The following is a 15,714-nucleotide window of genomic DNA, read 5'->3' on the forward strand; positions in this document are numbered from 1 at the left end:
ATTCAAGTAAAATATTCAAATTCCATTCCTGAAAAATTTACTATTTCTCTCTATCCCTTTTGTCTTTTTTTAAACAGGTGGAAATCTTCAAAAGACTCTGGCCTGGACATGGCAGAATGTGGGCTTTTTACCCACTAAAACCACCCAGACGCCCCCTGCCCCACGGAACGACCATAAGGTATTACATCACGGGGCGGAGTTGACTCACTTCAGCTATTTTCCTATCCTCCATGCGTGACGTTCGTAATCGCGCCTTCCTCACCTACTTGGCTTTGCAGTTTGCTCTTGACTGATGCGATTATCAAGTTGATCGCATCCCAATCCTCCCTCAATGTTACCATTTTCCTCACCACATTTTCCGGAATCAGTACTTCACCTAAGGTTCCTCTGATGATGTGATTGCGGGCGTAATTTCGCTTCTAGCGCTTTGCGATGAGGACCGCTTCTGTTTTCTCCTCCGGAAGCGCCTGTCCAGCACTCTCTGACTAGGAGTTAACAGCACTGATTGCTTCCCAAAAGTATAACTCAGCATCCTCTAGATGCTTTGCGACTACAACCAATACTATATCATCGGTGTAACCCAACACCGTGGCCTCCTCCAAAACTGGAAGGTTAAGTACATCATTGCACAGGATGTTCCACAGTAGTGGGCCCAGTACGAAGCGCTGAAGGGACACCCGCAGAAAAAAGTACTCTTTTTTTTTTAAGGAGGTGGAAATCTTCAAAAGACACTGTCCTGGGGACACCAGCGTGTGGGATTCTTACCCACTAAAACCATCCCCGACTCCCCCCAAGCCCCGAGGAACCACCGTAAGGTATTACATCACGGGGCAGAGTCAGCTCATTTTAGCTTGGTCCCCTTTCGTCTCAACGCGGCGTACGTAACCGCGTTTTTCTAGTCTCTTCTGCCTTTCGCAGTTTGCTCTGGATAGATACGACCATGGAGTTGATCGCATTCCAGTCTTCCTGATATGCTAACATTCTTCGCACTAGATTCTCTGGTACGAGCACCTCTCCTAGAGTCTCCTCTACAAAACTTGGACAGTGGAAAAATACATGATCTGGGTCCTCTGGGACTCCATTGCGGTTTTGACAATCGGGTGAGGTATTTAGTTTAAACCTGAAGAGGTATTGGCGATATCCTCCATGCCCCGCGAGAAACTGAGTAAGATTATAATTAACCTCACCGTGCCGTCTCTCTAACCACTCCTTGATTGCAGGGATGAGCCTGTGTGTCCACCGACCCTTTCCCGAACATTCCCAACGCTCTTGTCATCTACAGGGTGCGGCAGCATAACTTCCTTTTTTAAAAGGCGCGCCACTCAGTTAGTTCATGTCATAGCGGGGCGCTAGTGGTCTCGTTCAAGAGGGGATACTGTAAAGTTTTGTCCCGATACGGTTCAGTCGCCATCATGCGTTCGAATAGTGAGGAGCGTGCCTTTGCCCTTGAGGTTTACTTTTCAAGCGGATGTTCGGTTATTGCAACACAGCGTGCATTTCGGAATCGCTTTAATTTAGCCCCCTTGGCTCCCGTCCCAGACCGCAAATCAATTGTTACATGGGTCACTACATTCAGACAAACTGCAACTGCGACAAAAGGAAGAACTGGAGTCCCTCGGCCCGTTAGATCACCTGAGAACATTGAAGCACTGAGAGCGTCAATGTTGCGATTGCCACGGCGTTCTGCGCGCAAACACGCATCTGCCCTTGGATTATCCGATCGTTCTGTGAGAAGAATTCTTCGTGGTGATCTTCATTTTCATCCCTATAAGATGACGATAGTGCAGGAACTTTCAGAACGTGACTTCAGTTCTCGGATGAACGCGTGTGAGCTTCTTCTTGATGTCGTTCCCGAGGGTGCTATTGTTTTTTTTAGCGATGAAGCCCATTTTCATTTGTGTGGGTCGGTTAACAAACAAAACATGCGCTACTGGGCTGACACCAACCCTCGAGAATTGCATCAAAAGCCTTTGCATTCACCCAAAGTCACAGTGTGGTGTGCAATTTCCTCAGCTGGAATTATTGGTCCCTGGTTTTTTGAGGAAAATGAGGTTACAGTGACAGCGAATTCGGACCGGTATGTAAATATGCTACAGAATTTTTTTCCCACGGTTAGAAATTTTGGATTTGGGGGACACTTGGTTCCAACAAGACGGCGCAACAGCACACACTTCAAGAGTATCGATGGCTGTTTTGAGGGAACACTTTCCAAAGCGCCTTATCTCAATTAGAGGCGATTTGGAATGGCCGGCACGCTCTCCCGATCTGTCCCCTTGTGATTTTTTTCTATGGGGTTTTTGAAATCCCGTGTTTATGTGAACCGTCCAAAAACCCTACAAGATTTGAAGACCAACATCCAAGAAGAAATTGCCAACATAACACCTTCTATGCTAACAAGAGTCATGACAAACGCCAGAAATCGGTTTACGCAATGTATGGAGAATGGGGGACGTCACCTAACAGATTTGATCTTCAAAATAATGTAAATAAAAACTTTAGACATGTACCTACATTATAAAAAATAAATAAATATTTTCCGATGCACACAATAGTTTTTATTGAGTTTTGAAAAAAGGAAGTTATGCTGCCGCACCCTGTATTTAGAGATCTCTCCCTTTCGGCGTTCTTCGTCTGCGATAAATGAGAGATAGACTTCGCATTATATATATTCGTCATCTCATCTGCCAAGATGTCAATGGGTATCATTCCAGAGATGACGAATGCTGCATCATCTGAGAGAGTCCTGAATGCCAAGCACACCCTTATTGCTGTTCACTCAGTTTGTAAGCGTTAAATGCAACCTGCAATGCCTTTCCCCAAACTGGAGCTGCATAGAGCAGGATCGAATGCACTGCCCTAGCTATAAGCAATCTGGAAGCATGCCGTGGCCCTCTCACGTTCGGCATCATCCTTGTCAAGGCCACACTTGCAGTGGATGCTCTGTCATGAACATACTGCAGGTGTTGCTTACAACTGAGCTTTCCGTCTATCATCACTCCCAAGTATTTGATGGCAGGCTTAGAAGTGATGATATGATTCCCAATTTGAATGCGACCAAAATTTCTGTTACGGCGCTTGGTAATGAGGACCGCTCCCGTTTTTTTCTCCGCAAGTATCAGACCAGAACTCTCTAGCCAACCCTTAACAGCACTGATCGCTTCGCATGAGTATAACTCAGCATCTTCGAGGTGCTTTACGGCCACAACCAGCGCTATATCGTCGGCGTAGCGGCGACCGACCGATGCCGCTAGTGCATTTCTTCGCGAAGTGTCCAAACATTAGGCATTTGAAGCACCTCTTTAAAAAGGTCTGCTCTCTTAGTTGGCAAACACCCCATACTATTCGAACCTTCTCCACGGCCACCAACTTCTGCGCTGACTCCACTGGCAGTCGCATTGTGGCCGTTTGAGTACCACCGTAGGCTTTTCTTAGACTCACGATAGATACTTTGCCGAATTCCTCACACTTGAATTGTTGCTTCAAGCCAGTTTTCCCCACGCTGGATTTTTTCAGTTCAAACATGAGATCCCCTTTCTGGGTCCTCCGGATTTTGCTGACATTTCCGTCTAGGCCTTTTTTGTCGGGGTCAGATTTCATCTTCTTGAGTATCTCTGCATACGTTAGATGTCCTCTGCCGGATATTACAATTTCTTTTCTTGTTCACGACCTTAGTCCAACCATCGATCTTATTTTCTTTCGGTTTCGCTTCGCCAGCTGACGTTCCTACTTTGGGCACTTTAGGCCCTTCTGAACTTTTAGTTCCGTTTGTTGGACTGGTCAAGACTAATTTTTTCCTTTTTGGTGCCTGTTGATTCCCCAAAGCTTCCCCCCTTTGTCTCGCACTCGCTTGCTTAATCGAAGATCGATGACCTTGTGTTTTGTTCTCAGTTGGGTCGGCTGTGACACTGTTGAGGCTGGAATGTCCGGCTTTTCCTTAGGCTTTCTTACTTCTTCCTGGGACCTATTGTAAAGCACCCTGATGGCTAGCTATATGTGTGAATATGCTCATGTGAGGTATCAAATGAAAGGACTCGGTTTCTGATTTCTGATACTGGGTGAAACGAAGGAAAATGAGGGCCCAAAATATGTGCCCCGAAGAGTGTAACAGGTCTGGTTCTCAGAACCTATCGAACCGAAAAATTTGAAAAAAAGAAAACATGATGCATTTGCAACTGTACGAAATCTGGGCCTTGATACATTCCATTTCGATACCTGCTGTGTTGAGCATTTCTTTGAAGATCGTAAGGGTACACTACATGATTACAGTACCCCATAGCAGGCAATGTGGTCAGCATTGGGCTCGCCCGAGATTATTACAATGATTTGACTTAGACACTCATTCATAGCTGAGTCAAATTGTATCGGACGTCAAATCATAAAGTTAGAAAAGGTCAAATTTGCGTATTTCAAGTGAATTTATCGCAATCTAACACGTGTACATATGACGTCATGATCGTATAAAGTGAACGCATATTTCCTTTTATATTACTTTGAAAGAAAGTTTGTGGCATGTACAATTAGGGATCAGAATTCAGAAGGATCATTAAAAATCAATAAACGCCTTGTATCCGACTTAAGGTCAGGTGTACACAGAAGTTCTTTGTCCATTCTCCTCTTCGTAGCGCTATAACCTACATTGACCTTCACTTAGTGGTCTTTCTATACAAAAGTAATTCTTTTAATTGGAAACCAAGCTTATCCTCATTTGACGCAATGAACGTGCTGAAGCCATTTTATTTTTTTCAAACTTTTAAAATGAAGTTAACTAAGAGCATTCATCCTATACTTATTTGGACCCAGTCGCAAAAGGAGTCGGAACGGCTGGTTTGACGATGAATGTAAGCTAGCAACGGAACGGAAGAATGCTGCATACCGAGTACTCAAAGAGAGCGGGCACGCTGAGAGACCAATCACGAACTCCGCTGAGCGGAGAAGCGACTTCACAGACGGAAAAAGGAAGCCAGGGAGAACCAACAGCGCTGTGAACTCGAAAAGTACAGGGAGCAACCGCTCCAGGCGCGGAAGTTTTACCAACAAGTCAGCAGGTCGAAGTCTTACACACCTCGATGGTCATCCTGGCAAGACAAAGAGGAGGGATCTGATTTCCGACAGAATGGGCATATTGGAGCGATGGGTTGAGTACTTTGATGGACTACTGAACAACCAGAACATCGGCGAGTTGGAGGTCTCGCCAACTGAAGACGACGGACAAATACTACCACCACCAAGTATAAGAGAAACAGTCCGTGCAATTCATCAACTAAAAAAGTCGCCAGGAGCCGAAGGAATTACAGTCGAATTGGTTAAATATGAAGGCAACCAATTACACCAAGTGGTTCACCAACTTGTGCTCAAGGTGTGGGGCAGCGAATCGATGCCTGATGACTGGCAAAGAAGTATTATCTGCCCCATTCATAAAAAGAGAGATATCACACAGTACAGCAATTATAGAGGTATCACGTTGCTGAGTACCATCTATAAGATATTCTCCGCTATCTTGCTAGACTAGATAGCCTCATACGCCCCAAACATTATTGCAACAAGCAACAGATCAGATTTTCTCTCTGCCGCAAGCGATGGAAAAGCTGCTGGAATATGAACATCAGTTGCACCATCTATTCATCGGCTTTAAAGTAGCCTAGGATAACATAGCCAGGGTAACTGTTCACGGCCATGAGAGAATTCGGTATCCTGACGAAATTGATAAGACTGACAAGGGTGACCCTGACCAATGTGCGAGGCCAGATAAAAGCAGGATCACTCTCAAGACCATTCGACATCAACAACGGTCTACGACAAGGGGATGCCCTATCATGCGTCCACTTCAACCTGGCCCTGGAGAAAGTGATCTGTGATGCTGAGGTAAATGCAAGAGGTACGATCCTCTTTAAGTCCATCCAACTACTGGCCTATGCTGACGATATCGACATCAAGGGAACAACGACGCGAGATGTACAAACTGGCTTCATCCAGATCGAGCAGGCTGCGCGTTGGACGATTCCGTAGCCTACATAACGACGAAATCTATGAGCAATACCATGACCGCCAGGTTGTGGATAAAATCCGGCTCAATAGGTTACAGTGGGCGGGTCACTTAATCCATATGGATGAGGATCATCCAGCCCGGAAAGTCTATAAGGGCAATATCTATGGTAGAAAAGACAAGGCAGACCCTGCCTAAGATGGAGCGATGGCGTAAGTCAGGACGCCAGACAACTTTTAGGGATATCGAATTGGTGGACCTCGGCGCAAAACCGGGATGTCTGGAGTTCCTTATTAAGGCAGGCCTAGACCGGTTACCGGTTGTTGCGCCGTTAATGATGATGATTCATCCTATAATTTCCTCGGGATGCATTAACTTGATCCTAGTCCCCAAAATTTCAAACCAACAACAACCCAGAATTACGTATCAACCTATGTAGGCAAATCGATTTAAAGTTTGAAACTGCGGCAAATAGATTATATTTAGGAAAATTGAAGTTACCAGTACTGACTTACCTATGCAGCGAATGGGCTAGAAATGGGGTACTCCATAGCAGCCTTATACGTATAGAACAGTTGGAATCAAATGAAAGACACGATCCACAAAGCGGCCTCTGCAACCCTCGGGGTCACCAAGCCGGGTAAGCAGTACATCAACCGAGATACTTGGCTTTGGAATGATGATGTTGAAATGAAGGTCCGTGAAAAGAAACGGCTCTACCAAAAATTTCTCGACGATAAAACGCTTGCTAATTGGCAAATTTATAAGAATGCGAATCTTTACGATAAACTGGACACTCGGGATGGCGAGAGAGATCTGTATCGACTTCCTTAAAGCCGTAACGAACGTAAAAACGATATCGAACATTTCTGTTGCGTTAATGACAAGAACGGTACTTTGCTTACCAACCATCGAGCCGCAACGGATAGGTGGCGAGAATACTTCCAGCAGATTTCAACTGAAGAATTTGCTCATCCTCCACTTCCTTAACCATTGCCGACATTTGGACCAGTTCCATCAGTCAGCGCAACGTCCACGTCCTCATTCCCTTGGTGCTCAGAGGTGGCGGTGAGGAAGACGGGGCGGCAACCCTGTCGCCAAACCAAAACCAAGTGGCCGAGGACAACCGCCATAGTGGTGTCACCGGTAGACGCTGTACTCACTTTGGTTTGCCGGCCGTGATGCAGTAGGCGCATGCTCCAAAGGGCGATCGGACCCGAGTCTGCACGAGGGATCATCTGAAGTGCCAAATGGGTCACGAAACCTTACCAGGGGTATACTGGTACCATGGGAACCGGGATAGCCCCTGGACTCTCATACTTCGGGTGAACTCCCGTTGTATGTGAGTACAACTCGGTTATTTGCGGTGGGCCCCCTAGTGAGAGTTTAATGGGAGTTGTAGTTATGCTCAAGCGAGAAGAGGCCTTCGGGCCTCGGCGTGGTGTTGCGTTTTAACATGGGTGCCGTACTCCTTAATTCGGTAGAGATTTAGATAATTCTTGCATCCTCCAGTATGAACGCTAAGCCATGCACTTGGTATAGACTGGTACCGTTGCTGCTTGTCTCAGCGAGGCTCTGACAAAATGAAGACCGTAGGATTAAATCTCCACGACACACGAGGGCTTAACTGTCAGCGCAACTGAAGTCGAGGAGGCAATAAAACGAATGAAATCGGGGAAAGCCACAGGACCTGACGACATTGCATCTGAGCTCTGGAAAACGGAGAGCTGGAACCCAACACTGTGGCTCATTCTCTAATCGGGTTATTCAGGAAGGAAGAAAACCATCTGACTGGCAAGAAAGTACCGGAGTTCCAATATGGAAGAAGAAAGGTCGTCCAGCAGAATGTTCAAATTACCGTCCGATCCGATTACTTTCCCATACCATGAAGATTTTTGAACGCATTCTTGATAACCGTATTCGCGAAATCGTTGAAATAACCGTGAATCAAGCCAGATTTGTCAAAAACTGCGGAACTACTGACGCTATCCACGCTGCACGGATACTCATGTGAAACACCGTGAAAAGCATCGCAGTCTTCACATTGCATTTCTGGATCTAGAGAAAGCGTTTGACCGTGTGTCACACGAATTCATCTGGTATGCTTTACGACAACACTACTAGAAGAACTCGTGCGCTGGGTTCAGTTGCTCTACCATGATTCGAAAAGCAAAGTTCGAAGTATGGCGGGTGTATTAAAACCGCTTCGTGTCTCTGTTGGTGTTCATCAAGGAAACGCCCTCCCACCACTCCTCTTTATTCTTGTTATGGACACCGTCACACGGGATGTCCAGCGCCCTACACACTGCTTTATGCAGATGATGTTTTCCTAGCATCGCGCACAATCACTTTCAGCGACAGTGATCTGCCCAGAATTGAGCGATTTAAGTACTTCGGGACAACGCTATCAGTCAATGGAGAACTGCGTTATGAAATTGCTTCACGCATTAACGCAACTTAGATGAAGTGGCGTTCCACCACTGGTGGTCTTTGTGATCGACGTATCAACGAACGTCTCAAATCGAAAATTTACCGGAATGTTGTCCGTCTTGTCGCTCTCTATGGTTCTGAGTGTTGGCCTAGACAAAGACAATGAACGACGTCTTGCGGTAATGGAAACGAAGATGTTACGTTGGACTAGTGGTGTGACACGTTTTGATCACATCCGAAATGAGGATATGCGCGATCGTTATGGGGTTGGTATGGTCACGCAATTCGTGCTAACGAGAATTCACTTGCCAAGATTGGTCTGAACATCGAAGTCGATGGTAAACGACCAAAAGGCAGGCCTAAACAACGGTAGCTTGGTACGCTGGATGGGGATTTAAAAACCTCGAGATTGCACCCTGATCAGGCATAGAGGGTTAGGATAGAGCCAAATGGCGAAATCGATCACGACGAGCCGACCCCGCTTGTGAACGGGACAAATATAATAATAATAATCGTTGGCGCAACAATCCATATTGGATCAGGGCCTTGAAGTGTGTTAGAGCACTTTATTCAAGACCGTCACGGTACACTAGAAGGCAATGTGGTCAGCATTGCGCTCGCCCGAGATTATTACCCTGATTTGACTCAGGTACTCATTCACAGCTGAGTCGACTGGTATCCGACGTCAAATCACGATACAAATTCCACTGTCACCAGCGAGATTTGAACCGCGACCTTCCGTACGACAGCCTTGTGCTCTAACCACTCAGCTATCCGGAACGGGACAAAGGCTGAAGAAAAAGAAGTTGGAAATTATCGTGGAATTTTCGAATATCCTTAGGAAAATGAAGAAGATCTGCGGTTATAGAATTAAAATTAATAGTGCCATAACCATCTTCTGTTCCTCTATTAGTTTCTGAAGCTCAGACAATTTTCACTAGCGAAAACTATCCCAACCTTCCTTGTCTATTTGATTAGGTTGCGGAAATTCTTAAGCCTTTCCCGGTATCTTATTATTTTTCATGTGTATAGTTTCTATATATTTATATATATATCCACGAATTTCATGCTGTAATACTTGATTTCCTTTTAAAAAAATGTTCGAAACCGGCAAGTTTTTATAAATAATTAATAGTTATTTTATAACTTGATTTTTAATGCTTTTTACTAAATATCTTTTCATTTCTGATAAATCAACCATCGCAACAATTTAATCAAAATGCATCCTTCTTCCATATTCATAAGAAAAAAATGCAAGTGCAAATGTCTGCCGCTGGATCTCTACCTCTAAGTTGACTAAAGCCACCGTTTATTGACTCATTTCTTCAGGGACCCACCGTTATAGCAACTCCATTGCAACATTCCCATAATGACAAACTCTCGGGTAAATAATTGTTAAAAGCACATTAGCCAAAACTGTATATTCAACACGCTGTACCGGTCGTTAATTAACTAACTAATAGCCCCAATTGTTATCTGATCCCACCTTGCCGCAATTAAATTATATTTCGCGTTCGATATAAATTACAGAAAATTGGAGTAAGTCACATCAATCCAAGCGCATTTGTTGTCTTAACCACAACTCAACCCGTAACAAATCCGGTACCATGAAATTCGCAGTGATCTTTGTCGTAGCTCTTTTCGGTAAGTGAACTGTGCACAGTCGATACTGGCATCGCTAGCAAGGAAGACTTGGCTTCTTCTTGGAGATAGCGTGAAAGAACTTCTATCAGGACAGTTGCAAGAATTCAAGTGATTCAATCCTTCATACAGTGCTCTAGCATCCTTGACTAGGAATAGGTTCAGAAGGACCTGCAATTTCTAGATTTCGGTGATAGTGTCCAATTTTGCAGTCCCATTAAAATATACTTGTTTCCGTGATCAGCTCTGATTTCAGTATCGCTTTTTATATGTCGTACCTTTTTGTTGCAGGTGCGGTCAATGCCGGCTACATTGTAAGCCACGGAGACGCCAGTGGACACGGAGGTCACTCGAGCTCTTACAGCAGCATCGGTTCTAGTGGACTCCGTAGCATTGCACAAGGTTCAGCCAGCCAAGCTCATTCTGCTGCAGCTCAACAACATGCCGCCGCCCGTCAAGCTTCCTATGTTGCTAAGAGCACCTTGGCTCAAGCCGCTGTTCAAGCCGCCGCCACTGCCCAAGCTGCACTTGCTGGAAAGAGCGTTCTATTGCAAAACATCGAGCAACAATACGCCGAAGCAGAACAGGCACTCCAAGGTGAGCTGGCGCAGTTGCATTTAGCTGAACAATCCGCAGCTTCCGCTCAAGGTGCTGCTCAACAAGCCCAAACCCACGTCAACGTCTTGACTGGTGCTTTGAACAGTGCCCAAGGTGTCTTAGAACATGCTCAAGGTTCCGCTGCTGCTGCTGCCTCAGAACTTGCATCTCAAACTGAAATGGTTGGCAAAGCCAAGGCCCGCCTCCATGCTCTTGGATCCCAGTTGGAAGCCGTCCGCGGAGACTTCGCTATTACCCAACAAGCCGCTGAAAAGGCCAGCCTTTCCGCCCAAGCTGCGCAAAACAATGCTGCTGCAGCCGCTGCAAATGCTGCCCACGAACTTGAACAATCCGCCGCTGTTGCAGCTCATGGTACCATTGCTGATGAATCATACGGACACGCTGTTATCACCATCAAAGACAAATACCATCATTAAATAATTGTGATTTACGTAGGTCATTAGCAGTATTAAAAAAATTTTGAATAAAATACGTTTGGAAAATTTTTAAAATTAAATTTTGTATCTTTTGATTCTGAATTGATCTTCCCCATTTGCAAAATGCACAATTCGTATCCTTCGATATCGATTTATATGAAGTCACCCCAACGACCCATCGCGTTGATCTAACTAAACTCCAGAAAGTAAAACTGGTCGAACAGGGAGATCTAATGCACCAGGATCCAATCTTAAGACGAACGTTCAAGGACAGAGCACGGAAGCTTAATAACAGTTGAGAGTGCCCCATTTGATAGCAAATCGCTTCTAAACTGATTGAAGTAGGCAACATCATCACCTCCGTGAGTTGTGCTAACAAAGTTCAGGCCCAGGAGGAATTTCTCACTGGAAGAAATGGTAACTGCAGAATTTGCAGCATCATGAATATGAAAGGAGGAAGGAAATGCCGTATTATAGGATCTGAATCGCCGTATCATAGCTGCAAATCTTAAGAAGTGTGTGTGTGTATGTGTTTTGTGGGGGAGAAGCTACAGTTTCTGAGCACTCAGGCCATGTACTCGCCACCCCCGTCTAACGAAATATTCCGGATTCGATAACGTATCGCAGGATTTCCTTTAGTGGATGTTATGCTACCCGTCGCAATTGGAGAACATCGTCACAAAAGATCTGATGCCTGATGCGTTCATAGGCGGGGCATTCACATAGGAAATGCTCCGTGGATTCCGCTTCCTCATTACAGGAGGGACACGTATTATCTTGAGTAATTCCTATTCTGAACATATGTCCAGCTAGTGAATTATGGCCTGTCAGAATACCCACAATACACCTGCAAGTCCTCCTGCTTTTCGACAGGATAAACTTTGCGGTACGCATGTTCGGGTCTGGCAGGAAAAGTTTGGTGTGTCGAGCAGCATTAGGCTCTGCTACATATCATTTTGGGAAGCTTGTTCCCAGTTTTTGAAAATAGACTTAGCCAACGCTACTGATACTCCAATTGCTGATTCCGGTTCCGGCATAGGGGAGATTGACCCCTCTTTCGTTAAAGCATCCGAGATTTCAAGTGGTTTCACCGTATTGAATCTAGAAATAGAGTTCAAACGGTTTATGTATTCCTGAACGATTTTCGAGGTGATGAAAGGACTACTGAACGTCCTCAATGCAGCTTGGCTGTTACTGCAGATTGCCATGCGCCTGCCTTTCAACTGCTCGTCAATTAGATCTAATCGAGTTAGTCTATGAGCTGCTCCCATTGCAGTGCTTTGAATAAATATATCCAGGGGCTGCAAATTGAGTAGTGCATTTAGAGCTGCGCACACACAGTTCTTTACAGTGCGGCTAGTTACGGTGACAACATTTTTGTCTCACCTTAACCCACCACACTAAGGATGCATATACGAGTATCGGCCTAATGAGAGCACCGTATATTCACATTACCACATGAACCTGAGTCCCCATGTCGAGGCAAAGGTCCGTCTGCACAGCCCGTAAACTGTGAGAACTCGTTTCATCTTTATCTGTACATGTTTGTTCCAAATAAGTTTTTTATCTAGAGTGACTCCCAGACATTTCACTTCCTTGGAGAGTTGAAGGGTAGTACCCCTCATCTTAGGGAACCAAAGTCCATCCAATTTTCTCCTTTTTGTGAATAATTCCATTGCGGTTTTATTTGGATTAGCTGAAAGACCATGCACCAACTGTCTATCAAATCAACGGCACGTTGTATATTCCTACACACCGTTCCAAGATCCCCATCAACAGCAAGTACAGCCACGTCATCAGCATAAGCTTGAGCGTGTATTGGCAAATTTTGCAGTTCGCATAGTAGTGAGCCGATCAGCATACTCCCTTCGTTGCCACTGCAGTCAGATAGCGATCGACACCCACCTCAGCGCACAGCAATCTCTGCGTTAGCATAGCATGGATCCACTTAATTAAAGCATCGTCAACACCATGCGCTTTGACGGCATCACAAAGTTTTTGAAAAGGCACACAGTCAAAAGCCCCTTCAATGTCCACAAACACCCCCATCGCGTATTCACCATTGCATCTCTATCTTTGTGACCAAACAATGAAGGGAAGACTCACAGGACTTTCCGCGCTGGTATAAGCATGTTGGTTTTCACTAAGTGGGTGTGACCTAAGTGCGTTTCCACGGATGTGATACTCCACCAGTCTCTCCAAACCTCTCAGCAATTATGAAGTCAAGCTGATCTGTCTGGACTTCTGTGGATTAGAATAGTCATCTTTCCCAGATTTCGATATGAAGACTACCTTAACCTTTTGCCAAGAGGAAGGCACGTAGCCCAGAGCAAGACATCATCGAAAAAATATTTGTTAGAAATTGCTATAAGTGCTCTATACTGTGGCGCAGCGAGGTTAATAACATTCGAAATTTATTTCGTATTGTGAAAAATGAAAATCGTCGAATGGGGATGGGCGATACCTTGCTCAAACGGGGAGGCTACCTAGATTCATGAAATGAAAGATTTTTCACGCTACGATGTCAAGAACGCGAGATATCGCGGACAATGCAGGGCGGGAGTGGCTGGTTGAAATCGAGCAAAATTGAAAATTTCCACCACCCCCGGGTCGTAAAAATTCGTAAAAATTGGGATCAATGCAAAATCGTCCGATTTGGGGCGGGCGATACCTCGTTCAAACTAGCAGGCGACTTAGATTCAGGAAATGCAAGACTTTTCACGCTACGATGCCCAGAACGCGAGATATCGCAGAAAATGCACGGCGAGAAGGGCTAGCTCAAATGGAGAAAAATTGAAAATTTCCACAATGCCCTTCGTAAAAATTAGCAAAAGTTGGGAAAGATGCAAAATCGTCGAATTGGGGCGGGCATACCTCGTCCGAACGAGTAGGCGACCTAGATTCAGAAAATGAAACATTTTTCACGCTACGATGCTCAGGCAATTTTGGACTACTGTAACTTTGTTAGTTATAGTACGATTTTGATCAACATTGAGGATACCATTCTTCAGACTATAGTCTTTATTGCTCGCTAGGGTAAACATAAGGAGGGTTTCTAGTCAATTTCCCCAAAAGTATTATATAATAACACACTATTATTAACTTAGTTTGAGCGAAGATTGATATCAAGAGTATTTTGAGACCCGCGCACTGTGTAGAGGCAGCTTTATGATTTCTTTCTGGTTTTTCGGTTGGGTAGTTTCTGAGAATGGATCCGCCAAAGAAATCATCACTTTCCATCCCCTGCACTCCCAGAATTTCCATCATCATTAACGGTGCAACGACCGGTATCCAGTCTAGGCCTGCCATAATAAGGAACTCCAGACATCCCGGTTTTGCGTCGACGTTCAACAATTCAATTTCCCTAAAAGCTGTCTGGGGTCCTGGCATACATCATCCCTCCATCCCACGCAGGGTCTGCCTAGTCTTCTTTTTCTATCATAGTAAGTAATAATAGTGTGTTACTATTATTTTGGGGAAATTGACTAGAAACCCTCCTTATGTTTGGGGATCATCCTTATCCACACGTATTAATTGATTTTATCCATAACCTGACGGTCATGGTATCGCTCATAGATTTCGCCGTTATGTAGGCTACAAAATCGTCCATCCTCATGTAGGGGGCCAAAAATTCTTCGGAGGATTCTTCTCTCAAACGCGGCCAAAAGTTCGCAATTCTTCTTGCTAGGAACCCAAGTCTCCGAGGAATAAATGGGGACTGGCAAGATCATAGTCTCGTGCAGCTTTGACCCTATGGTGAGACGTTTCGAGCGGAACAGTTCTTGTAAGCTGAAATAGGCTCTGTTGGTAGCCAACACCCGTGCGCGGATTTCGTCATCGTAGCTGTTATCGGTTGTGATTTTCGACCCTAGATAGGAGAAATTATCAACGATCTCAAAGTTGTATTCTCCTATCTTTATTCTTCCCGTTTGACCAGTGCGGTTTGATGTTGTTGGTACTGACGTTGCCACCTTATATTTTGTCTTGCCTTCATTGATGTGCGCCGGGTGCTCGATCTGGATGAAAGCAGTTTTTACGTTTCGTGTCTATATCGCCAGCATAGGCCAGTAGTTGGGTGGACTTAAAAAGGATCGTACCCCTTGCATTTATCTCAGCATCACAGATCACTTTCTCGAGGGCCAGGTTAAAGAGGACGCATGATAGGGCATCCCCTTGTCGTAGACCGTTGCTAATGTTGAATGGTCTCAAGAGTGATCCTGCTGCGTCTATATAGCCTCGCACATTAATCGGGGTCACCCTAGTGGGTCTTATCAATTTCGTCGGGATATCGAATTCTCACATGGTCGTGTACAGTTTTACTCTGGCTATGATATGATATCATAGGCGGCTTTAAAGTCGATGAACTAATGTCCATATTCCAACCGTTTTTTCCATCACTTGCCGCGCAGAGAAAGTCTGATCCGTTGCTGATTTGCCTGGAGTGAAGCCTCTTTTGTAAGGGCCAATGATGTCCTGGGCGTATGGAGCTATCTGATCTAGCAAGATAGAGGAGAATATCTTATAGATGGTACTCAGCAACGCCATGCTTCTATAATTACAGCACTCCGTGATATCTCCCTTTTTATTTATGATGCGGATAATGCCTTTGTGCCAATCGTGGGGCAT

The 15,714-nt window shown here is 45.0% G+C and overlaps 1 protein-coding gene across 1 annotated transcript; it reads left to right on the forward strand.

Annotated features, from left to right (window-relative positions):
- The first annotated feature begins 9,923 nt into the window (after positions 1–9,923).
- Positions 9,924–11,168, forward strand: LOC119659273. The gene is made up of 2 exons (XM_038067278.1): positions 9,924–10,057; positions 10,346–11,168. Exons 1-2 carry the CDS (start codon positions 10,021–10,023, stop codon positions 11,086–11,088), a joined length of 780 nt encoding a protein of 259 aa, XP_037923206.1. The 5' UTR covers positions 9,924–10,020; the 3' UTR covers positions 11,089–11,168.
- Positions 11,169–15,714: the final 4,546 nt, after the last annotated feature.

Source organism: Hermetia illucens, chromosome 6, assembly GCF_905115235.1.
Source record: "Hermetia illucens chromosome 6, iHerIll2.2.curated.20191125, whole genome shotgun sequence".
Taxonomy (NCBI): domain Eukaryota; kingdom Metazoa; phylum Arthropoda; class Insecta; order Diptera; family Stratiomyidae; genus Hermetia; species Hermetia illucens.

Excerpts from the sequence above, each read along its gene's own strand:
- LOC119659273 (XM_038067278.1), top strand. The coding sequence starts at position 10,021 with ATGAAATTCGCAGTGATCTTTGTCGTAGCTCTTTTCG. Across the intron at positions 10,058-10,345 it reads CTTTGTCGTAGCTCTTTTCG|GTGCGGTCAATGCCGGCTAC; the intron begins GTAAGTGAACTG and ends TTTTTGTTGCAG.